Source organism: Styela clava, chromosome 5 (assembly GCF_964204865.1).
Source record: "Styela clava chromosome 5, kaStyClav1.hap1.2, whole genome shotgun sequence".
NCBI classification, from domain to species: domain Eukaryota; kingdom Metazoa; phylum Chordata; class Ascidiacea; order Stolidobranchia; family Styelidae; genus Styela; species Styela clava.
Genome location: NC_135254.1, coordinates 16,552,452 through 16,577,520, shown reverse-complemented (window position 1 = coordinate 16,577,520; position 25,069 = coordinate 16,552,452). Strand labels below are relative to the sequence as shown.

The window sequence follows — 25,069 nt, the reverse complement described above, 5'->3', positions numbered from 1 at the left end:
TGCACAAAAGTTATGTTCCCTTTGAAATGTGTTCCAAAGGACCTTGGTTCTATTTTTTGCGTGTGCTAATTAGTGCCTATTCAATGAGATTTACTAAATTATACTTTTTTCTGTCCGTTTTTGTGATTTTGATGTGACACAGTGATGGTGGCATATGGCATTTTTTGACATAGTAAAATGCGATTTTATGGGAATTAAAGTTTTGAAAATAATATTTGTTTTGCATCGCACAATAATAACAAATGCAGTAGGAATGTTCTGAACGAGCGTTTAAGGATTATTCCTCAGTTAATTAGTTTTAATTAATCGACATGATATTTTAATTTGAATTTCGTAGTTGCACCATAGGTCAAATCTATTACCGATGTGTGGGAGAGTAAATTGTGAGAGCAGGAAAACACCAGCTAGTCTAAGAGTGAGCAATCTTTTTTGGAAAGGGCCGCATTGAGGAAGTTATTTTTCGAAAGAGTTACAGCACGTAATGCTCTGGCAGGCTGTAGTTCGCCCATGTCTGGCCCATTTTAAAACATGCCATGTTAGCTGGTGTCAGAGCTCATACAGGAACGTTTTCAATCAGGCCATTAGATATTTAGTTTCAAGGTTTTATGGTTTGTTTGCAAAGCTGGTTGTTGATCAGAACAACGCAAATTGCAGTTCCACTCTTCAATAATTTATCACTTTAGTAGTATTTGTCTAATCTTGCAGAACAGTCTCCAAAAATTTTTTTGTTTTAGTCAAGACTGTGTGATTTCTGAATGCAATATAACTGTTTGCACCTACTTTCTCACTTAATGATCATAAGGTGATCGTATTACCGTAATTTAGTGGAAGGTGACATCGTAAATAGGTTCTACTATGAAATGATGGAGTGTTTGTGAGAAGAAGATTTTTGTCAACTTTGAACGTTGCTTATGATAATATTTGGCTTGTATTTGAAGTAGGAAGGCTAATAGTAGCCTACTGTGGATAGGAAAGAAAATCTCAATAATTAGTATCTGGATTGGCAACCAGACAAGAGGTCATGTTTTGCCATTTGGTGAACCAAATTAGCCTACGCCTATGTCACATTTTAATAGGGTTTTCAGAAAAATTGCATATTTGTAATTTCCAGATGTAACAGCCAAATCTCAATTAAAAATAGACCTAGGCGCTATTTAAAATGAGTAGATTTGGTTTGGTAATAATAGTCAAAATTATTATTGTGGGTATAAAATTTGCTTTTTTGCAGGAATTTTATTATTTATGACAAGATTGTTATATTATAGGGCCTTCATGACGATTTTGATGCATTGAAATGTAATTTAATTACTTATAAATAGCTAAAACCGTAATAGTACTAAAGCATTTGAATACTGTCATTTTTTGGTTTTCAAGTTTATTATCTTGCTTTAATAAAAGGTTACTCAATGAAAGTTTTCAAAATTTTTTGACAATTTTTTTTGTCAAATTTCTCAAATATCAAGGACTTTTAAAATTCTTAACAAATGAATTGCTTCTTCAGAATTTTTCGAATTCAAAATTTTTTTTATTTTATGCAGTGTCATCGCCATCATTTTTTTTGCTTCTCGTTTATTCAATTTGTTGGGAATATTTCAGAATATGATTTGTTATTATTAAAAAAAAGTTTCTTTGTGAAATTTCACGCTCAGTGCACAACATAGACTATTTTAAAAACAAGTTGTCATAAAAAATACCCCAATACAGTGATTGGCTTCTCGTTTATTATAATTTGATGTAACAATTATGTGACGTCTCATCACGAGTGTACGCAAGCTTGATGATATGTTTATATGTCGGGACATAGCTTGGCATTTTTATTTTATATCTCAGCTTTATCCTTACGTTGATTAAAAAAAGGTAATCAAATTAATTTGTTGATATTATTTGATAAAAACCATTTTTAATTAATGTATACTCAAAGCTCCCAATAACTTGCACTTTGTAAGTAAGATATACTTGACAGTATGTCTGAATAACCTCGTCATTGTCATGTTTCCGCTTTGAAAGGGAAATTCCAAAGGTTCGTTGTTGATGACATAAGATTGTGTTTTGTGAGGCTATTTATAATTAACTTTCATGAGAATAATTTCAGAATGATTTGTAAGTTGTGTTTGGATTTTCTCCTCACCTATGACTGTTATATTTTCCAAGAAAAGACCATGGAAAATATATATCACAATCTTCGTTTTACTAAAATTGGAGATTGACATTTGTGGAATAAGTATCAGAGTAACATGATTGGCCATCTAAATTTTAAGCATGAAGGTTCTACTAATTTGTATGTAATTACTGTATAATTTAGTTCATTATCCATTACCATGTTTCTATTTCGTTTATAATAATCACTAAAGGCAATTACCAGGTATATGGAATACCAATGTAAAAATTTACCTAGGAATTAGCTTTTGGACTTTAGTGGTTCCCCATACTTTACTTTACTTTTAATTTGACCTTTATAGCTACACTGTATTTCTATTGATCCAAGAATTATTATTTAAAAAAATGAAATGATGGAAATGATGATATTTGAAATGTTGTGTTTTAAGAATTGAGACAATGGAAAATTATTCATAGAGATTTCTGTACTTACCGTATATAGGCTATTTTACTAAGGGAAACCTATCTTGAGTCAAGATTTTGATGTGCTTTGAAAATCTTCGGCATTTCGAAATTAAACGAAATCAATATTGTGAATGCATGCAGCGGCGTAGAGGTTTATTATACGTTGATATCCAATTGAGATTTATATTCCGCTTGCAAAAATTTTATTTTATAATGTATGGTAATCGGTTTCGGCCATTCCGGGTTATTGCTCGTATAAATTACAATGCGATCCACATGAGACCATTTTTAGCTCATTGTGTATTTATATCCATTGGTCAGCAACAGTTTCTTTTTCACCATGCATACTCTCCATAAGGAAGTGCTATTGTCACCACCAAATATAAATATTGCGTAGTTTATCCATTTAGTCAGCACATGTTATTTGTCAGCATTCTACTAGTACATATGTAACAATTATTTGTTATTATTATGATGTTCTTTCTGATACGGGTGCATAATACCAATCAAACAGGAGGAATAAATATTAATGTTTATATTTGATAATATATAGTGTAGAGAAGAGTTTAAGGACGAGTTGAGATGAGTTTAAGGTCGAGTTGAGTAGATTTTGAGGACGAGTTGACATGAGTTTTAGATGTTGTTGATATTCACGCTATACAATTAAAAAAGATACCGTAATTATTATATACCGTAGTTGCTATCTAATGGCATAGCTTCAACAAACTTTGTATATTTTTAAAGGGAATTTGCTCAAATCGAGGTCACCCACTTTGCGAAAGCAAAAAGTACTCATCTTAAAAAAAAATTATAGGTGACAAATGCCAAGTGTTACTTAAACTGTATACCTAAATTTGAATTCCTTATTTAAGATAGGATTTACATATTCATCCCGGGGGAGAGGAAAACCGATAAGACGGCTAATTATATGGTGAACCATAGCCTCTCGTCCGGTTACCAGTCAATGTCGGGTATCGAATTAGTTAGCCAGTTATTTATTTTTGGAAGCATGGCATGTCGCATCAGATTGGACTTGAGACCTGAGGCAGTTAAGCTCAATAGGATTAGTAGTACAGCTATGAGGTAGTACAATAAATAAGTACTGTTCAAAACATTTTCTATATTTGGAGTATTTTATGTCGATTATCCTTTTTAGCTTCCACAATTTAACATTATGAAATAATAATAGGCTTATAATAAACTTAAAGACTGAAGATACATATTTAAACTTTGGATTTATAAAATAAGTGAAGCATGAATTTGACAGCACATTCTGGTATAAGAATTCCTTTCCTTTCTTCCGTAAGTATCAATTTTCACAATTATGGTGATCATGGGATTTTAACCTGTGTTGTGATCAACTTTCCCTCTAAGAGCCTGCTTAGTTGCGCAGAATAGAAGGCCATATCAGCTCAAAAAAAAGGTCTGCGCGAAAATTAGAAAATATAGAAAAGAACACAACATTTTAATACTTACCGGTATGCAGTGCGAGGCAGAACGAAAGTACTGCGCAGGGATTCTTGGCCAGCTGCGCAGCTTAGAGGGAACGTTGGTTGTGATGCCGTCATAGTTGAATCTAATCCTTTAACCACCAGATCTTCACTTTTTATATCATTTTTGTTACCCTCAGTGTCGACTTATATTTATTCATTCATACATCAAATTTAACACTTCCTTTCAAAATGAAGATGAAAATTTATTCAACTCATTTACTATAAAAGTATTTAGAGTTGCAAGTATAACTTTATATGGTTGCTCGTGTTTTGTTTATATATGGTTATATGATATATACTTTGTGGCTTGCTTGCTTTTTTAAGTATGGATTCAATGCATGATTAAATTATTTATAGACATCATACATCATAAGTCAACATCTTCCACTGATAATACATCTACAACCTAAAATAATGCTATTCAGATGGTTGATTTTCAATTAAATATATAATCAATATTACTGGGATATTTTTAAAATCTCCATATTAGTAGTTATATTATAATTTTTATGAAGTTGTATTAAAATTGAAGATAATAATTATGAAGAGATTTATATATGGTGATTGTGCTGCAAAGTTCATTTACCCATATTATTCAAAATTCAATTGAAAACTTCTTTTTTGCAACGTTAATTCATGCTTTTTGCTCTGAACAAGGCTCTTTACTAGCAGCCACAGTCACTATTTTGATTTTTCATTTTGGGAAGAACTAGAATTTTTGGCGCCATGATAGTATGTGCACCAAGATGGCGCACAACCTGAACCATAACTTGCTACACAATACACATACTATATTCAGGTTGTGCGCCATCTTGGTGAACATACTACGGGAGCACCCGAATTTTCTCCATCGTTGAGGTTGGACTAAAATACATTTCAGATAGAGGTTACAATAATAATTACATAATTGTTTTATATTCTCAATTAACCCCTTACAACACGGATTGTGTGTAGCTACCTGTCCGTACATTTTTAATGCACAAGATAATCAGTTTATAATATATTCACAACAAGGAAATATCCATATATGGATAATTTTGTATCCCAAAATTACTCAACATATTTAATTTTAGTTTTAATTATCATGAATTGTTTTATTTTGCACACAAAATTTAATGGAATTATATGAATGAATCATTCTTTAAAAAATTGGGGCAAATTTCATTGATTTTACTGTTATTTTACACATTCAATCCTTGACCATCATTAATTATAAACATCAAATAAAATGTGAATTCACAAATGTTGAATTTTTTTATTTTTTTCATTCATAAAATTCATACTATTATGATGATTTTACTATTTATTAATTTTTTTTTTTCATTAAATGTTCCAATTCTTCATCGAATTGGTGAAAAAAGGCTATTCCTGATGCCCCACATGACGTGACCATTTTATATGAGGAAGTGACATTCTATGCATCATGGTTATGACCCAATCAGAAATGCTATTTTATGACCATTAAAAAAGATCATAATTCATTTATATTTGGCCGATGATATGATTATATTTTGATACAATAAATATGGATTTGGGGCTCATTTCACTATTATTACTCATATATCTTACTCATAGCTCTTATCCAATAGGAATTTATTAAAATTTAGTGAATATTGTAATTATATTTTGAGGATGTTTTGACATATTTATATGGCTTTTCCTCTGAACAAGAATCTGCACAATCAGCCACTGATATTTTAACCACTAGGCCAGGGCTTCTCAAAGTTTTGAACTCGTGACCCCTTCCAATGGTTTAAAATGTTTTGCGGCCCTTTGTTTACATTAATAATGCTAAAACCGGGGACTGCTGGCATAACGATTAAAGCCGGCATTGTTGTGCAAGCATGTGATTTTTGTTTCAATAATTGTGTTTCGAATCAAGAGTCTAAAAAAGTACAATAGATATAGTATGTTGTGTAAAATTGATGTTTTCTTTTCTTCGCGGCCCTTGAAATTCGTATCACAGCCCCGCAAGGGAAGCCCTGCACTAGGCCACCGTTGCCATATTTAAAGCTCCATATTTCATGGCATAAGTTAAGGATGATGAATAACGGTATATGCTTTTAGTCCTAATTTTGATACAAAAAGAAAGTATTATAATTATAACTTCTTTCAATCAAATTAATTCTATACTGTTGATCAATAAGGGTAGAAAATTGAACTTGAAAATTAAAAAATGTTTATTTCAATTCCCTAAAATGTTTCTTTAAAGTAAGTTGAATCCATCGAATTATAAAATATTGATCCTTTTATAGATTTTAATCAAATTTATAGAGTGTTGACCCTGTTCTTATGTCATCAGCTTATCATGACAATTATTGGATATTGGCTAATATAATATATCAATAAGGAGATAACTTGATATTGGTTGATATTACCAAGATTATGGCTTTCTTATGACTGCCAGTATTCAGTTTGTTATGCCCCATTATTTCGGTACATCTTATGATCATATTGTGTTGTGTTTTCACTGTTTATATTAAATTTTATTGTTTTTGTTTACAGTCGAAGAAAGGGAAGATGTCTAATTATACTGGTGCAACACATCAACTTCGAGTTCGATTATTAAGTGGGCAAAATTTAGCTGCCAGGGATTCTACTGGTATGGTACTTTGAACTCGCTTTTCCTGCTTTTTTCCGGTAGCTACTTGTAACTGAGAGCATGTTAAAAATTCCATGTTATGTGAAAGAGTAGTGGTAGGAATAGGGTTGCGGGGTCTTGAAGATTTACATCCATCTTCAAACTTTTTAATAATGACTCTGACAAAAATTTGGTCTTTGGCTACAAATCTCATCTCCAGCTTTAACTTTGACAAAATCAAATTTCAAGTCACAAAATTTTGACATATGTCAACCTTCTCAATCTTTCAGTGGAGACTGCTTAGTCAACCCAATGCTTTTTTAATTTTCTTCCTAAGTCTAAGTATCACAGTCTTCACGACTTTGCTTGACCACCGAATTGTAAACGCAGAACCGCCACTATGAACGCAATTTATTATTTTGATGACGTCATTGAAATGAATACTTTGAAGCTGTGGTGCGAGCAGCTAATTATTGCAACAATTAACCTTTGAGTTTTCTAAATTATGCCGGCAACGCTTTCTCTTTATCTTCTATTATCTTTTATTCGCTTAACATTGTTTATATGCCCCCCACCCTCGGTGTAATATATTGATTAGGTAATACAAAATCAGAGAAATTCCATTTTTTCGAATCATAATAGCTTCTTTCATATCGATAGCATGAGATATTAGTGGCTGTTAAACAGGGCCCCATTTAGAAAGAAAGGCACGAGTGAGCGCTGTATGAAAAAAATTATTTAGTTACCTGCACAAAACTTCTCTAAAAATTAAATTGAACATTAAAGTAGATTTGTCAGCTCTTGCCATTAAAAATTATAGAAGTACGCTCACGAAATAGAGCTGCAACTTCTAAAATTTGTTGCCAACTCGCAGATTACATTTATAATTTATACGTTGGATATTCAATAGCTTTGTTGGGTCATGCGAGAAGTCTTTGTTTCCATTTATCATCGCCAAAAAGCTGGCATAAAATCAAGAAGTAAACAACCCTTTTTGAAACCGTATCAGGTTGAAAATCATCTACTGTTTATCTATGGCTGGGATATAAAATGAAAAAATCTAACATAATTTGATTGATTTTTTTATACCCCAAGCATGAAAAAGCGAAACATGAAATTTCTTTCCAGCGGTAAAGTGTGGAAATAATTTTAAGCATGACGAACTTCCTTTACCCTTCTTTTAATTATTCATACCGTCTTTCCAGCCCATCTTAAACTGTCATCATATTGTCATTAGAACACATCACATTTGATATTTAATGCATTGTCACTATTCTAAAGACTGGATAACGCCACAAGGGAATTTGATGTACATGATCTAAAGATTTTGGAGTAATAGAATTACAGAATTATATTAAATATACAGACTTGTACCATTTTTGTGGCCGCATTGGTCTCGTGGTTAAAGCGTTATCTACATAGCTGTGTCGACATCGCACGTTTGAAATCTTATGCTCGTCATTTCACCCAGGACGTTATAAATTTTGTAGAGAATGCTGGGCTGGTAATATTCCGGTCTTTTTAAAAATAGTGACTTTTACTCATCGTTAGATACCGGTGGCTTCTTGTATCGGGCCTCGTTCAAAGCGAATGGTGTCGTAAACTAATGTAAAATATGGAATATTCCTGAATTGTGTTGCGCATAGTGATGAGTAACAAAAGTGCTGAAGGAAACCAATCAAAACGCATTTATTTCAACTATTCTGCATTACTGCATATTATTTATGAATGTATATTGATTTGTGAAAATACCAAAATTTTAATTCAGACGCTTAAATCCTAGAAGTTTAAAAATATGACTCCAGTGAAAACGTTTTAACTTTTGATTCAATACTGACTCTAACAATCCTATTTAATACCCACTGATCATTTCGATTTCTGACTATAATCTTAATCATGAATTATTTTGTTGATCAGCAGTTATCAATACTCGATCTGTAATTTAAAATCTTATTCCTTTTTTTATCAGGTTTAAGTGATCCTTACGTCAAATTTAAGTTCGGAAGCAGAACTCTATACAAAAGCAGTATTATAAAAGCAAATTTAAATCCAAAATGGGACGAAGAATTTACTACGCCCGTCAGAATGAGCGACTTGATCCATGTACGGGTCTTTGACAAGGATATAATAAGTGATGACTTTATGGGGTAAGTGAGCTCGACATTGGCTATAATTATTGTATAGATATTATTATATAGCTTTTAAATTATTGTATTGATCACGACTGGTACCTAGTGAAGATCTTCTCTTGTGTTCCCATCAGAAAATTCGTGGGTTAGGACTTAATAAAGTTCGTACCTGAGAACAGAGATTCACTAGCATAAATATGTCGATGAAATCATGGAGAGTGATACAATTCTCAGGAAACGCGTTCCAAGACCGCAATAGTTTGTTTTCTGCACTTCTCTCTTGTATTTCCTTCTTTAATCCCACATTTTCAATATTTACTAACTCAACTATAATAAGGTCAATAAATGTTCGCTTTTTAATTGAGTCACTCTTAAAGTAAATCAACTACGCTTCAAATTCTTTCTGATGAAACAAACATTGAGCTCCAGCAGACAATACTGAAATTTAAAATTTTATTTAAAATGGCAGACCTTGGCTCGCGTTTCAGGGGTTGGCCACCCTGGCCTAGTCGGGCAAATTCATTTTCTTTCAAAAATAGTAATTCCCTTCATAGCATTTGCTGCTTGTCTTGAGCCTTGTTTGGAGTGGATGCACGTACATATTGTATATATTTAAAAAAAATTGGCAGAAAATCGTAACTACTTATCCTGAAATAGGTTCATGATGAATTTTCACCTTTTTCCCAAGGGATTTAACGATTTACTTATGCTGTATGCTGTTAATTAGTTGTGCATGACAGAAGTACATGCTTTCGCTATTGCTACTCCAAGTTTGAATAAGTTTTCCAGAAGGCTGTGAAACACCACTTTTCCACTTTCAGGATTGTGCATGTGGACCTACTGGTACTATAATATACAGATGTCAGTTATAAAAAAATAATTTATAAAAAAAATTTAATCCTCATTATTAATGGTTTCAAAATAAATTCACATTATTGAAATTGCTTTTTTCACATAAAATTTCGTACATAAATATGGGTATCTCCAGATGGCCAAGTTGTCTGCACACACACCTTGGCGGTGTTGCATAAACTTACTAATATTTGATGTGTCAAAAAACTGCCTGTTAAAATCTCGAGGGAATGGTATTATGTGATAATAGGTCATTTAATCCTGACTCTCATCACCTCAGATATCGCAGGGCTTACCATACTATCAATGTTATGATGTAGATATAACAAAAGTATACAAAACAAATACAGACTATCAGCTGATTGATTTTTATGTCAGTGATTGTGGGATTATATATGATTGTAAGATCAATTTCTCACAGTTTAGAATTGTTCTTGTGTACCCAAAAATTTCTTTTTCCAAAAACACATCTTTTACGCAGAACATCCTAGATTTTCGATCTATTGATATCAATCATTGGTAAATAACTATTCTCTTGATTTTTGTATTTCAGTGCGAGCTCGTTCGAACTTCAATCATTGATGGAAGATGAAGAAACTGAATTATCCCTCGATCTTGAGGATCAAGACGCAAATCAATCTGAAGAATTAGGACGAATACATATTGCAGTAACTCTTGTACCGATCACAGAAGATATCAGAGGAGGATATATTGATGTAAGTGGAAAAAATTAACTTGCCTTATATTCAGAACGACACAAAAAACAGAAACCATAAATTTCTTAAGTATTTCCAAGAAAATGAAATAAATTCATTCAACAATAAACTTCTGTTTGTGTATTATTGTACTCAAAAATTTCAGTAATCTATGTTTCTCCTAGAACTTACATGTGGCCCAAATTCGGCCCGTTGCGTAATTCAATTTGATGCTGCGACAACCAAACTAAAACCAAATTTTGATGTTTAAGCTAAAAAATAGCTCAAGGAATTTGTTGAGATTTCGATTAAATTTAGTTTTGGCACGAGGCTCAATAAGTTCCAACTGACCTGGAATCTGTTTTTTCATGGTCACTCACTCACTGTTTAAAATATATCCGTTACTAGATTACATCTGTTTTTTCATGGTCACTCACTCACTGTTTAAAATATATCCGTTACTAGATTACATATTTCATGTATTATACTGTTATATATATACGGTATATTATGTCATGATCCATGTGCAAATTTCATCTTTTAGGTTAAAATATTCATGACCGTAAATGCGGTAATAGGAATGGGAAATAATAAAATTATGATATAATTTGACAAGTAGACTAAACAACCCAAGTTAGTGAATGAAAATGAACAGTTATTGTTGAATTAGAAACTGAAATGTGGTATCAAACATGGGAGGCACATGTTTTTATTGGACACAAAGTGGACCTTTTTGGAATATTTAATAAATTGTTTTTATGGGGGTGGTTGTAAAAAATGACTTTTTTCCGCAACTACTACAAAAATCGATTTTAAATTTCCAGAACTGAAAATAGAAAATATTGTTAGACAGCTTTATATTTTGGGTTGCTTCAAATTTTTTAGGCGATCCAACCTTTTTCTCCAAATTTTGTGATGGTCTTTTACCATTGTGTATTTGAGCATTGCTCTCTTCAATCTCTTGTTTTTTTTGCAAAATTGGATGAAAAATTAGGTTCAATATTTTAATATAATTAGAATATGGTTATGGATTGCCAGAATCTAACAATTTTCAATATGTAATCAAAAAGGAATTCTGTTTTTTTATTCAAATTCAACTGTGAAAACACACTGGAAATTGTCAAGTTTTCATTCATTGATAATTAAATCTAATTAAATTCAATAACAGCAGCATGAAATTTCACTCTAATGATTATTTTAATAAGTAACATCTCTCGCACTAGGAGTATAACTTAGGTAATGCATATTGATATACAAAAATACACCTTTTTTTGTGTGTTTTCCTGTTGGAAAGTTATGACCTTATACTAGTTAAATTGAATTTTCAGACGCCATCAATTAGCGTATGTTATTATTTATTAGAAGATCAAACAGCTGTGATGTATTGTTATTCCTATTTGTTTTGTCTGAAAGAAGGCTAATGTGTAAGGAGTTTTTCGTGTTCCCTCTAATAAATTTCATCTTTGTAAGTTACATTACTACAGTACAATTTAAGGTACCGGTAATCTGAAATGAAAAGAAATATGAAAATTGTGGGCACAATGGCCGATAACAGTCATCAATTGTGCTGGCATGGGATCCCCTATTCAAATCCATGTCCTCTACCTTAACCAGGGTGTAATATCGGGTTGACAATCTCGAATCGCAACTATTTTGATCATTTCACACTTTGTAGCTTCTAACATATCGTTGGATATCAGTGGCAGCTTGTTTCGAAAGAATGGCACAATAATTTGTTCAGCAACATTTTTTAATTGGTTATTCCTACTATTACACAATATATTAAAAATTTGTGATGCATGAAATGTAGACCTTTATTCTCACTAAAGTTGTAAATATACTGAATTGTGACAGTGAAATTGTCAAGTTTGAATATACTTAGCGTTGATAACTTGACATAGAGATATTTTTATTAAGGCAGAGTTCAAAGTTGGTGAGAGACATGGTGTTATAACATGTTTCAATGAGTTCTCTAGATTTTTGTATATTCTTTATCCTTTCAGTAAAATTGGGTGAAATATAACATAATAAAATTTGTCATATATCCTAAACATTTTCTAACATAGATATTGAAATTATGTGTAAAATTTCAAAATTAAGGCATATCGTGATTGGCCCAAAGTTTCAGTGACCAGGTTTATTTGATCAAAGTCAGCGCTTTCCAAGCTTGGCCCAAAGTTTGAAGTTGGGGTTGTTTGATTAGGCATGTGCCGGAACTCATTATTTCATGCGCAGATGGTGGAAATTACTTGAGGTAAATTCATGAAAAATTCAAATACATAATGAATAACTTCATTAGGAGAGGAAATATGGTTAGACTGAATGAGTAAACAGTAAAAGTGATGTTGTTATAGGTTTTTTAGTACGACTCACTGGAAATTTTGATCATAAAAAAGCAATGAGAACTACACAACATTGACCTATCAATACCATCCGCCTTAACATAATTAGATAAATATATTTTTAATAAAAATTGGATTTGGGAATAATATATCTGGGTGTTCTTACTGAAATATTTTTTTATCAAATGTGTGTAAATGGTAGACATTTCAATAATATTTCCTATCTTACTTCATTATCCTTTACTAGCAAGCAAACAAAATTCATGTCCTGTTTTAAAAGTGTTATATTTATTTGGGCCGGTATGGCTAGCGATATGGTTTGCAACCTTTTTGGGAAGCGAAACCCTAATTACTCTTTGATTTGAATGGAAACTTGCGGAACCCTGTGTCTCCGGGTCAAATCTCATGCCCCCATCTCATCCAGTGTGTAATAATTTGTGTAGACAATGTCAAACTAGAAAAATTCCGATCTTTTCAGATAATAGTGGCTCCTTACCAATCGTGAGATGTCGAAGCTTGTATTGGGCATTGTTCGGAGCAAAACGCATGAATAAGAGTCGAATAAAAAATCATTTCATATTTCAGGCTGGTCATTTGTCACCTGAAGATTTTCCAGATAATATGTCTGTTACAAGTTGGAAGGCAACTTCACTCTCTAGATCGGACAGCAATGCATCAGACATTAGCAGAAGAACAACAAGTAAATGAAATTATATGATTTTACAATCGTGTGAAACTCTCCGGGTTGTTAACAGTATTTACATATAGCCTATGGCTTGATTTTTTATATGAAATTGATAAATATGTTAATATTCGCTTGCCTGTATAACTGGCTTCCAGGGCTGTAGAGTTGAGTTTAGCACGCTTTCACCGGGGACAAAATTTTGAAATTTTGAAGTCTAAATTTCTATAGTGATAAAATAAGCTAAAACTTTCATCTAAAACTTGAAAAGGATTAATTTTATTGAGGTTTCTTAGCAGCTTATTGAAGCCAGAGTTTTCATTCACCAAAGCTGGATCTCATAGTTTTTTTACAACCTTTGAGTCAGATGTGAAAGTTCAAGTATTTCTTCACGGAGTCAGAGGCCCGGAACCAAAATTTTTTTTTAATCTCGATTTAGGAGTCAGAGTCAATTGCAAATTTTAATCGACCGCACAAGCTGCTTGCTAGCTTGTTCATGGCTGTATTTGGAGCCAAAAAATATTGAATTTGTTTGTGTAGTTTTATTGAGGCAACCCTATTTTATATAAATGGGGATGCTAGAAGATTGCTGGACTCCTTGCTGTTGTAGGTTGGGAATAAATATAAAATTCCTTAAGTGAAATTGTTTTCCTAAATAGTTTCAGAAATGAGATTCAAAAAAATGAAAGTACCTCTTGGCACTGCGACAATACAACTGGTATCAGGCACGGATCTTCCTGCGAGAGATTCAAATGGATTTTCTGATCCATATGTTAAACTACAGATGGGAAAACAAAGACATAAAAGCAAGGTTGGTTATTTTAATTACTCATTTCTTGACTGATTTCAATATTTCTGCTGCATTTTATGTATTTGGCAAAAGAATTTTGTGATTCAGAATATATAAAGTTGTTGTAAAGAATTTCTTTAGACAGAGGTACCCGAATTTTGAAGAATAATTTAATATAAATGACATTTTTATTCACTGCAATGTGAACCAAGATGTCGGACATCGGAACGTAACATGGGTAACAGGTTAGGGTTAGGCGATAATTTTTTTTAATTTTCCTTATTTTAGTCCTATTATCAGTTCGAAGACTAGCCAAGAGCCTCACATAGTATTTATACCTAAAATTATGGCCTAACCCTAACCTAGTACACATATTACATTCCGATGTCCGCCATCTTGGTTCGCATACTTCGGGAGCCCCTATACCCTAATATATACCTATTGCTGCTGCACACTAACACAAATATATTTCTGTAACGTTTTGTCACACTGAGGTCAGACTTCTTCAGACAATCATAACAGATGATATGTTGAAGAAATACATTTGTGTTAGAGTGCAACAAGACTCATGAATCAAATAGAATAGTCTTTGTTTCTGCCACAGCATCCATGCAATATACACATACGTATCCACTTGCACAAAGGCATATGGCAAGGAAAGGTAGTCTCGCGTAACCCCAACTAATTTTTAGTACACACAGAATTATCTTCAAATGCACAGTTTGGAAACCACAACTTTTGGAGATCCATGTTTACCGAGATTGTTATGTTTAGCCAAACCATTTGAAAACAGTGCAAGGGAATGGACATATTTTCTTAGATCTAAATTGCACTCATCACTTGTCATCAGGATTTTCCAGCCACAGAATTATTGTTCAAGGGACTGCTTATCTGAAGCCAAGTTCTGAGTGAAACTATTCGGATTTACTAAATTTAAAATATTAAATCCCAGGTTTGCTACAGAACACTTGATCCTATCTGGAAAGAAGAATTTGTCTTTCAGTTGACCAGTAGAGAATCACTTGATCGCGAACCAGCTGTAATCGATATGACTGTTTGGGATAGGGATTCATATCGGAAAGATGATTTTATTGGAAGGTACGTTCAATTACTTTTCAAACAACTATTTATATACATTTTCCAAATGAAGCTATATGTACATTGGGAACAAGTAAGGCCTCCAAGCTTGGGTATTATCAGAATGCAGGTATTGATGCCCAAAACCATTGCTCGTTATATGAAAAAAATGCACTACGGACATTTCAAAAATGCTAATGGAAGCATTGATTTTCGCTTTCCATTTTCGAATCACTCAGAGATAACCTGTCACACGCAGTTAAGATTAATTTCAATAGCTGAATGGATTGGATGGTGCGAATGACAGGCATTGCGACTCAACTGAAATTTGGGTTTATATGTAATAAATACATTTCTTGGCCAAATGAATAAAGGTATGGCAGGATGGTCGTTGGGGTTTCTGCCAATGAAAACAATGCCTGCTCTTTCCCGTGTTGTGGAGTGGGAATGCCATATTCACTTACTTTTATATTTTAACGCAGCCCTTTTGAAACTGGGATCTCGATCCCCTGGTGGGTCATGACAAGGCTCTATGGGGGTTGAGGTACGTTTCAAGAACATTATTAAAGTATTGATGAAAAAATATTTCAAGCAGATGTGAAAAAATGATCCTAACTTGACGAAACTGAACCTTACATGCGGGCCGAGAAAATTTTATTTTAGACAAACAAAAAAGAATGTCTTTCCCAGCCAGAACAAAACCAAGCGTAAGCCATCATGTGTGACGGAACTATTGTTATGTCACAACTTCGCTTCTAGTTATTTGAGATTCTATGTTTGAAGAACATGAAGACTAATTTTGGGCTACCAGTACTGAAGTCTGAGGGAGTTAAATCTGGTTAAAAATAAGCAGTTGGTAGTGACTGGGTTTGATAACAAGTGCGATGGAGCAGTAATTGTTGAGTTATGATAAAAAAAGTTTGAAGAACACTGTTCTAACATAACATCATGAACAGATCTACTTCGCACAATAAATCTAAATTAAGGCAAATATTGTAGGCTTTGGATATCTGGAATTTTTAAAAATATACTGCCAAAAAAGAATAACCTGCTTGAAACTTTTCTGTTGTCTTTCTGTGACTTATGATGTCATCTTTTATGTGTATTACCAGGTGTGAACTTGATCTTGGATCATTAGAATATGACAAAACACATTCTTTCACTCTCAATCTGATTGATGCACCTGGTTCTATTCTGATACTTGTGACATTGCAATCATGCATACCTTCAGATATTCATCGAAGCAATAACGAACTTGTTCATTTGACAGATCAATATGTGAGTGGAGTTTCAGTTGAATCTAAAGATTTTATATAAAATTTGCTAGGATATTTTATGTTTATTCCGAGGAAAAACTGTTGCACAACTCGAATGAGCTTACGTGCCAAAGTATCCAAATTCTTTTGTCGCTGGCTAGCCACGCCGAGTTCATATAATTGTTCGTGTTGTAAATAAACTTCGTTAAAATACATGAACTAACTTCAATAAAACTCAAAATAACGAATAACTATTTAATGTCCTGAAAAACTGCTGCATTGAAGATGTTTTTGACCAAGTTTGAAATGTTGGCTTAAAAGCAGAAATAGCAATATAATCATAAGTTTATTGTTTTCAGAATTATAGCTGTAATTTACCTTAACTGACCGTGGTCAGACTACTTTATCAGTTACTACATTCATCATTCTCTCTGCCCCTTTGAAGAAAATTCGTTTTCTTCTTATTCTGATGTACCAAGACACAGCAACTGAACAACAACTAAAACCCACAAGATACTTTTTCTTATGCCAGCAGATGATTGATATATTTTGTTTTTACTTTAGAAACTATTTTCAACATTTTCTGACATCTCGAACATTGGTTTAGTGGAAGTTAAAATTATTCGAGCTAATGGATGCAAAGCAGCCGATCTTGGTGGAAAATCAGATCCATTTTGTGTCGTTGAACTCTGTAACTCAAGAGCACAAACTCACACTTGTTATAAAACACTTGATCCGGTGTGGAACAAAACCATCAAATTGTAAGTAGACCATTATTATCTTATAACACATCAAATGAATAATGCTCTGAAATGTGGTACATGAAATGTGTAACAAGTTAGTACAAGCCTAGAGCAGAGTTTTCCAACCTATTGATCGTGACCCAATGCTGGGGCCACCTGATAATCTTCCTAAGTCACCTGTTTTTTCAACAAAAGCACAAAAGTTATTGAATTTATTTTTTACTAGTTTTTATTGTTTATTTTTTTCTTTGGTATGGAAGTGTTCAAGTGATCAATAATAATTGTAGGTTATATGCGGGACGTATCACAGCGGTAAAACTTGGCCACATCTCTTTTGCTCAATTAAAGCCACGCCACAATTTCAAAAATTTTCTCAGTTTTCTCATTGGGAACTCACTGGGTAAAAATGATTGTGTTGTATTACTAATTTAATTTTACTGCCATAAAGTATTACATGCCGTTCAGTATTTGAGCATATCCATGGGTTACGAGATTTTACAAATCTACTTTTTGAAAAATTTCACTCTCATTTGTCACCATTTCTTTTTGAAGTACCGCATCAGACTGACTATTTATTATTTTGCAGACTATATTGATTTATATGCTGGAATGTGCCTAACGATACGAATTATGCAAGGAGAAATACAATTTTACATTCTGTGAATTTTCTTTTTCAGTCCGATCAAAGATGTTCATGACGTTCTAGATTTCACGGTTTATGATGAAGACAAGGATGAAAAGAATGATTTTCTCGGGAGATTAGCAATACCTCTACTTCGCGTTAAAAACGGAGTTGAAAAAACATACGTACTAAAAGACGGAAAACTTTTAAATAAATCAAAAGGAACAATCACAATTCAAGTTACTTTTATTTTCAATCCAGTAAGTAGTATTTGACTAGTCTAAATCAGTGGTTTTTGACCTTTTTGGGTGAAGCGGTAATCCAATGGAACATTCCAGATGGTCAAGAAACTTCTGTGCAATAGTTTAATTGTCTTATGGATTATGTTTTATCACAAATCTATTTATACTTGTAAAGCTGTAAGAAGAATTGTATAAACTATAAAGATATATGAAAGCAAACCTAATACTGGCTAGAGAAAATGTCTTTAAAACTCGGAATCTGAATGCAAACTAACGGCACCTCATTTTAAAATCAACGGTAACTTTTAAATCCCATGTCCACTCAATCACCCAGGGTGTGATAATTGGGTTGGCATTTCTGAACCAGCCAAAATAAAATAGTTACTTATAAATTGACTGCTGGATAAAGCCTTGTCAAATACGTTTAAATCTATATTTTCGCTGCAGATTGAATATAAAATTTTGATCAGTTGTAATTCATTTTCATTCTAGGCCAGGGCTGCTATTCGAACATTCTCACCTCGCGAACCGAAGTTAATGGAGCAAGAACCGAGGTTTAAGCGTCAGTTACTCCTCAGGAACTTTCACAGGGTGTGGAATTGTCTGCAAGCTATATTACAAACAGCGGAATTTATTAATTCTTGTTTTACTTGGGAGAACTCAGCTAGAAGTGCCACCGCTTTTATTGTAAGTATTTTTGAAGGACAAAATTGAACATGTCCCAACTCGAGTTTTTCCGAATGCTTTTGGAGTGATAGTATTTATAGTTGACCATTCCTTTGGAAAGGAACCTTGATCACAAAATTGGCAATGGAATAATAACTATAACAAAATTGGCAATGGAATAATAACTATAACAAAATTGGCAATGGAATAGAAAAGATTTTGAACTTTAGTATCAGCATAAGAGTGGTACTGTAACTATTAGTTTTCTTAATGTGAAACGTTCCAGAGACTTGAGGCAACTGTGCAATAGTTTGATTGTCTTTTATTGTTACTTATCGATCGATCGGTATGTTGATAGGTATTTGTCTGTCTGTCTGTTAGATACACGCGATATCTCACGAAAGTGAGATTGGATCTGCTGCAGATTTTGCATGTGCATTCATCATATCTCGTACCAGTAGCCTATTGATTTTGGGCGAATTTTGTCGTATAATTAGCGAGTTTTGGAAGATCCCCTAACTTTCGATCGATAAGTCTTCGGCCTCTGACCGATATTCTCGTTTGAATTGTATCAACTATAAACATGTATGAAATCCCACTTATCTTTGAAGTGTAGCAAGTTTAATAATAGAGGTATTTGATTACATTCGAACAATATACATAGATGGATTGTTCTGTGGATCTGGTTTTAAAAATTCCAATGGATGAAACATTCTCACTTTAAATTGTATGCTCATCATTAATATTCATCCATGACTTTTTCTGACATTTTATTCTTTATTTTTAGGTATATTTGCTACTAGTTTGGAATGTTGAATTATACATGTTACCAATATTGTTATTACTTCTACTTCTCAAAAATTATTTTGCGATCGTCGTACAAAAAACAAAAGTGGACAGGAGGGTATCTTCAAAACCTAATGATGGGTATGTATCCTTTCATGAGGCAAGTCAATGTAAAATGAAATTTTTCACCCAATGTGATCAAAAACTGAATTATTTTATAAATTACTCAAGGTCTTGTGAAGTCACTCAAAAGTTTGGAATCTTACGCGAGAGTAAAATCTCTGTCATTGCTAAATATGGAAGCAGCACTCGATAAGAGATCGATTTGTAGGCACTCCCGTAGTGTGTGTACCTGGTTAGGGTTAGGCCATAATTTTGTTACACTTTTCCTTATTTTAGTTTCATTACGAGCTCAGGGACTGTCTGTGATTGACAAGTGAATCTCCCCCCTGCCCATGGGATTAGTCCCTCTACACAACGTGATGTAAAATAGGCAAACAAAATTAGTTACCTCCATATTGGTACATACACTTCTGAAGTGCCGATTTGTATTCTCGCAACAGTATGCATCTAATAAAAAGTTTTTCATGAGCACAGAGTGTACAGAGATGTTTTTTGACACTAAATTTAGGAGGATCAGTCGTTGAAAAATTTGATGCATTTGAAAATTCGACATTGTCAGGGAAACAGCTACGTGAAATTGAATTCCATAAAGTTTATTATAAAGATTCCATTATTAAAAACTGGCCGCCACTGGTAGATTGATGTTTCCTCCACCATCAAGTCCATGCATCTGAACAAATATTTGGTTAACTATTCTCGTACCCAACATGACTAGTATTATACTGTACAAGGAGACATGGTTCGCCATATCGTCATGGTGATATATTTTGTTATTGTTCAGTTTTAATGATGATGATGACATAGACGATGATGTGGAAGATGCAAGTAACAAAGTGTCCTTTTTTCAACGGTTAAAAGCAATCGAAGAATGTCTATTAAAAGTTCAAAATATTTTAGACTGGATCGCTTGTCTTTTAGAGAGAATACATAAGTAAGTGAATTAATTATGTTATCATAATACTCAAGATATAACAAATAAACAAATGATTTGTTTCTTAAGTTGGAAGAGATGTACATGTTATCAGTGCAGCTAAGTCCGTTATAGTGGTTTAACAAAATGGTTTTTCAGTCGAATCTTCCATTCTTCCAATTACAAAGATAGACAATTCCGTGTTCTTTTGTAACATTTCAACTCAGTGTGCCTCTGAGCATACTGTATTTTACAGCGCACAGTGATTAAATTAGGTTTTTATTCATACTTATGGCACAACGGGTACTGATACTGGTTTTGACTGTGGGCAATAATACACTACCTAATCCATAAATTAGCCGCACTGGCTTATAAGGAGCACAAACAGTTTTTTAGGAAAAAAATTTTTAAATGCGTCTTATGGTCCGTAAAATACGGCAGTTGGAAAATGCTAGTTTTGACTGGAAGAACACCACTGTACACTGGGCAATTAGGTGTAAGAAGGTGCCAGGTGATCATAAATCCACTGGTCTGTTTATTATAGCTTCCTCTATTGTCTCAAGTTCATGTAACTCAAATTCTAAGTTGGTGAACTGACAATTTTCCCATTTCTTCTAGACTATGTGGTTCAACATTAAACAATTCAGGTCTTATCGCATTTTAACGGAATATATCTGAATATTCTATCCTGAAAACTCGTAGTTTACCTCTATATAAATACAGCAAATATATTTTCTATTTCAGCACTTTCACATGGACTGTTCCTTTCCTATCAACACTTGCAATTATTGTTCTTTCTATCGTTGTCATTATTTTATATTTCATACCTATTCGAACAATTGCTATCTTATGGGGAATCAATAAATTTACAAAGAGACTTCGAAAACCAAACTTTATTCCTAACAATGAACTTCTAGACTTTTTATCTCGAATACCATCAGAAGTACAATTGGTAAGCAATAATTGTATTTTCTTCAGTGTATAGTGGAAATATGGTTAAATATTGTTATGTTTGCTTATGTATATTTTCATTATTCCATAAAAGTATCAAAGATTCATATTAAAAAAACGAAATGTTATGTTAACATCTCAATTTTGGGTTTGATAATTTTTTTTATTTTTTTATTTTGAACTTATTCAAAACACTTGGATGGAACCTAAGCTTGAATATTTATACTGATCCAGTGGTTTTCAGCAAGAAAAAAAAATTTCATTTTTGAAATGCTTGGTTCAGTTTTTCAACCTTGTTCATCAAAGTTTGTTGATATTATTTATCTAAGCAAGGATTGAATCAAAATACACATTTTTTTTTGTAATTTACAGTCTATATCTTATTTACAGGATGAATACCAAGAACTCAGTTCATTACAGGGATCACCGAAAACAGCAAAGAAGCGAAAATAAAAGTAACTCGTACTCGATCATCAATTCAAAGTTCTACTAACGCGTGTGATTGATTGAACACAGTTGGCTGGAGAAAAATTTAGAATTTATATCTTTCTAATGAAAATTATTTTTATAATGTGTAAATTAGATGATAAATAACATTACCTCATCACTGTATGATTGCACAGCAAATCTTTTTTTCTTGCTTTTTTTTAGTTACTTTATTTCGTTAAATGCAGAATTCTTTATATAATCCTGAATCATGGTACGCACTAACATTAGAATCATTTGACAATATCATTATACAACCCTTATATTAAATTTTTTGTATATCATTATCCACCACAAAAGTTGACATTCCTGCTGGTTATTAATCCATTGTATTACTGTTTTCCTGTTGACGGGATTTTTAGATGACATTTCGGGGGTTTCAACCAGACTGGCGAATGTTGAAATTTTGAATGAATTTTATTTGAAAATATGTCGAAGTAATAGGGGATCTTTAAGGTGGTATCTAATCATAGTTTGAAGAAATACTCACCAAAGTATTTCAATCAAAGTTACAAGAGTTTAAAGATCAGAAATACACGTTTCTTATTTTGTTGAAACAGCTTTTTCAAGTTTTGCCGTTTGGGGTTATTTGATGTTCTTTAAATGACAATACATGCACTGAAAAGTCATTGCCGGATAATGGTTGAATCTTGTTTCTTCTTATTTTCTCAATACATTGTAATTATGCTATTCTTTTTCTTTTGCAAATGTATTTTATTGAATCAGTACTAATTCTTTTCATTGTATGATAAGAAATTGCACAATTGTTTTTATTGCGGTGACGAATTTGTTCCAATTTTAATTTTTCCTTTGAATATTTTGCATTGAATCCAAAGCAGGTCGAACAAATATGCCAAAGACCGATTCATCTTCAAATTTGATATTTTTTCCGGAAATTATCATCTCGTTTTCTTTATGATTTCAGCCATTAATGATTTCTGATTCATGAACTTTTCAAATATTGTGTTCGGTTTTATGAATATGTCGTAAAAGCAAACAATGACCACAAATTACTAACAAAGACATTCCAAATACTGCCAGCGAGCATAGAATGCAAAAAAGTATTGAAGTTTTAAATGCAGTGAAGTTATTTCATTTAAAATTTAATTGAAATTGCAAAACATGGCTGCAACTTTCCTCTTTACATAATAAATTGCAAAAAACCTGGGTTTGTGGATTATTCAAATTTAGAATCCCGCAATCATTTGTGATGAAAGCCAATGAATATTTCTTGTCTACAAATACAATTAGCATTTTAGATTAAAAAGTAGGAATTGCATCTTAGCACTAGATTGCTTTGTACATCGCACTATTTTCTATACTCTTTATGATCCTAACAGTGTATACTATATGAAATATTCTTGTATCTGCCATTAGCTGTTTTTTTTTTTCTTTTCCATAAACGTTAAATTGTACTTTTGGATAACTAGATTGCTTCAATGTACCTTCGAATGTATCTACTTTTTTTTCTAACTAGTTCAGTCGGCCTTTATCAACAAAGTGGTAGTATCATAACTAGTACGGTAATGTGAAATCTGGTTTGACTTGATGACACCAGACTATTGAATTAAATATTGCATGGAGAAATATGTGCATTCGCTGGTGGATGTTCATTTTTTATTTATTTCCCCAACATCCCTTCTGTGCTATTCATTGGAATGAGTGGAGGAAAACATAACAACTAAAAAAAAGTTACTCCGAATTTTCTAAGAGTGCTTTATGTGTTTCGGACAATCTGGGCATCACTACGGATCATGAAGTATAGTATAAGTTTATTACGACTAAAGTCCGCCTAACGGGCGATTATTATTGATAGTATAAAATTGTATAATTGCATAATAAGTAAAAAATCAGCAAACAGAACTTGAGTGCAGTTTAAGAAGATAGATTGGATTCCGAAATTTCCATAGGGCATAATATTCAACTGAGTGAACTTATCCTTAAATGGCCCGCCGTATATCGGCATGAGGATAGGATTTACATATTTATCCCGGGGGAGAGGAAAGCCGATAAGACGGCTTATTCATATGGCGAACCACGGCCTCTCGTCCGGTTACCATTCCAAGTCTGGTATGGGATTAGATTTACTGTATTGTTTGTTTTCGGAAGCATGGACTTGGTGGTGGAGGCAGCCGTAACCGACCAGCGGTCACGTGCAGGGGCGGATTAAGCCTCTTTGGTGCCCTAAGCACTGAAGACTTTGGTGCCCCTTCATGTGTAATTTAATTATAAAAACAATAAACCACATAAGTGTATTATCCATTAAAAATAATCAAAACCAACAGTAAATAAAACAACCTTTACGAACTTTTTCAGGTTTTTTAACTGTTATATATAGCCGATATATATATTGGCCGTTTACTGCCGATATTATATATATGCAAACACGCAATATCGGTTGAGCTCTAATCCTGAGGGAGTGTGACAATAAAGATTCATGCTTCCAGTCTCAACGTGAATCGAATTGCCAAAGGATACAAGTCACAACTGTAGTTTGAAATTTTACCGGTACCTAGTAGTCTACCTCAGAGTGGTTCAAGGTTGCTATGTTGAAGGACCGCAAAAACTTTTGACGAGGTCTCGCGGGCCGCAAGTCGGAGAAAACCCAAAAGTGATCAAAATATCGCGAGTTTACTTACTTTAAATTTATTAAACAACGAGATCTTCTAATCAGACTATTATTAGGTTGCATGGTTGGCGTTCGTTTAAAGAAGATATATAAAGCCTTCAGATATTTTAAAGTTAATTTCCGAGAATTACCGTTGTATTTTGCGCATCTCGCGTTTAATGTCGCTTAAAATTATATTCTTTCGTGACAGATATTACTTGAAATCAAACCAGACACTGCGTGACGGGCAAGGAAGTACATTTCCGCCGTGTTCTCTCATGTCACCTTTCTTGCGACACTCATTTTATTACGAATTGTTATATTGAGTAATTTAGAAACTTGCAGCGTGAGCAAGCTTAGTGACATCGTCAAATACCAACCAAGTCAGTCTAAGTTTGTTTTCTGGACCTAGCTAAAAAACTGGATTACGCGGTGTTAAGTTGGCTCTGCGTTTCGTCACTACTGTCACATGG

At 33.1% G+C, this 25,069-nt stretch overlaps 1 protein-coding gene across 2 annotated transcripts in view; it reads left to right on the top strand.

The window, feature by feature from the left end:
• The window catches only part of LOC120344248 (multiple C2 and transmembrane domain-containing protein 1-like), a 42,333-nt gene extending 18,643 nt beyond the window's left edge, over positions 1 to 23,690 (top strand). For both annotated transcript variants that reach the window (XM_078113094.1, XM_078113093.1), the window contains exons 9-22: positions 6,561 to 6,657; positions 8,606 to 8,783; positions 10,171 to 10,333; positions 13,240 to 13,354; positions 13,996 to 14,147; positions 15,079 to 15,224; positions 16,316 to 16,481; positions 17,024 to 17,220; positions 17,880 to 18,084; positions 18,559 to 18,753; positions 19,520 to 19,659; positions 20,423 to 20,572; positions 21,296 to 21,503; positions 21,893 to 23,690. In XM_078113094.1, the coding sequence (XP_077969220.1) occupies positions 6,561 to 6,657; positions 8,606 to 8,783; positions 10,171 to 10,333; positions 13,240 to 13,354; positions 13,996 to 14,147; positions 15,079 to 15,224; positions 16,316 to 16,481; positions 17,024 to 17,220; positions 17,880 to 18,084; positions 18,559 to 18,753; positions 19,520 to 19,659; positions 20,423 to 20,572; positions 21,296 to 21,503; positions 21,893 to 21,955 (2,175 nt within the window). In that variant the 3' untranslated portion in view covers positions 21,956 to 23,690. The remainder of the gene's footprint in view (positions 1 to 6,560; positions 6,658 to 8,605; positions 8,784 to 10,170; positions 10,334 to 13,239; positions 13,355 to 13,995; positions 14,148 to 15,078; positions 15,225 to 16,315; positions 16,482 to 17,023; positions 17,221 to 17,879; positions 18,085 to 18,558; positions 18,754 to 19,519; positions 19,660 to 20,422; positions 20,573 to 21,295; positions 21,504 to 21,892) is intronic.
• The last annotated feature ends 1,379 nt before the right edge of the window (positions 23,691 to 25,069 follow it).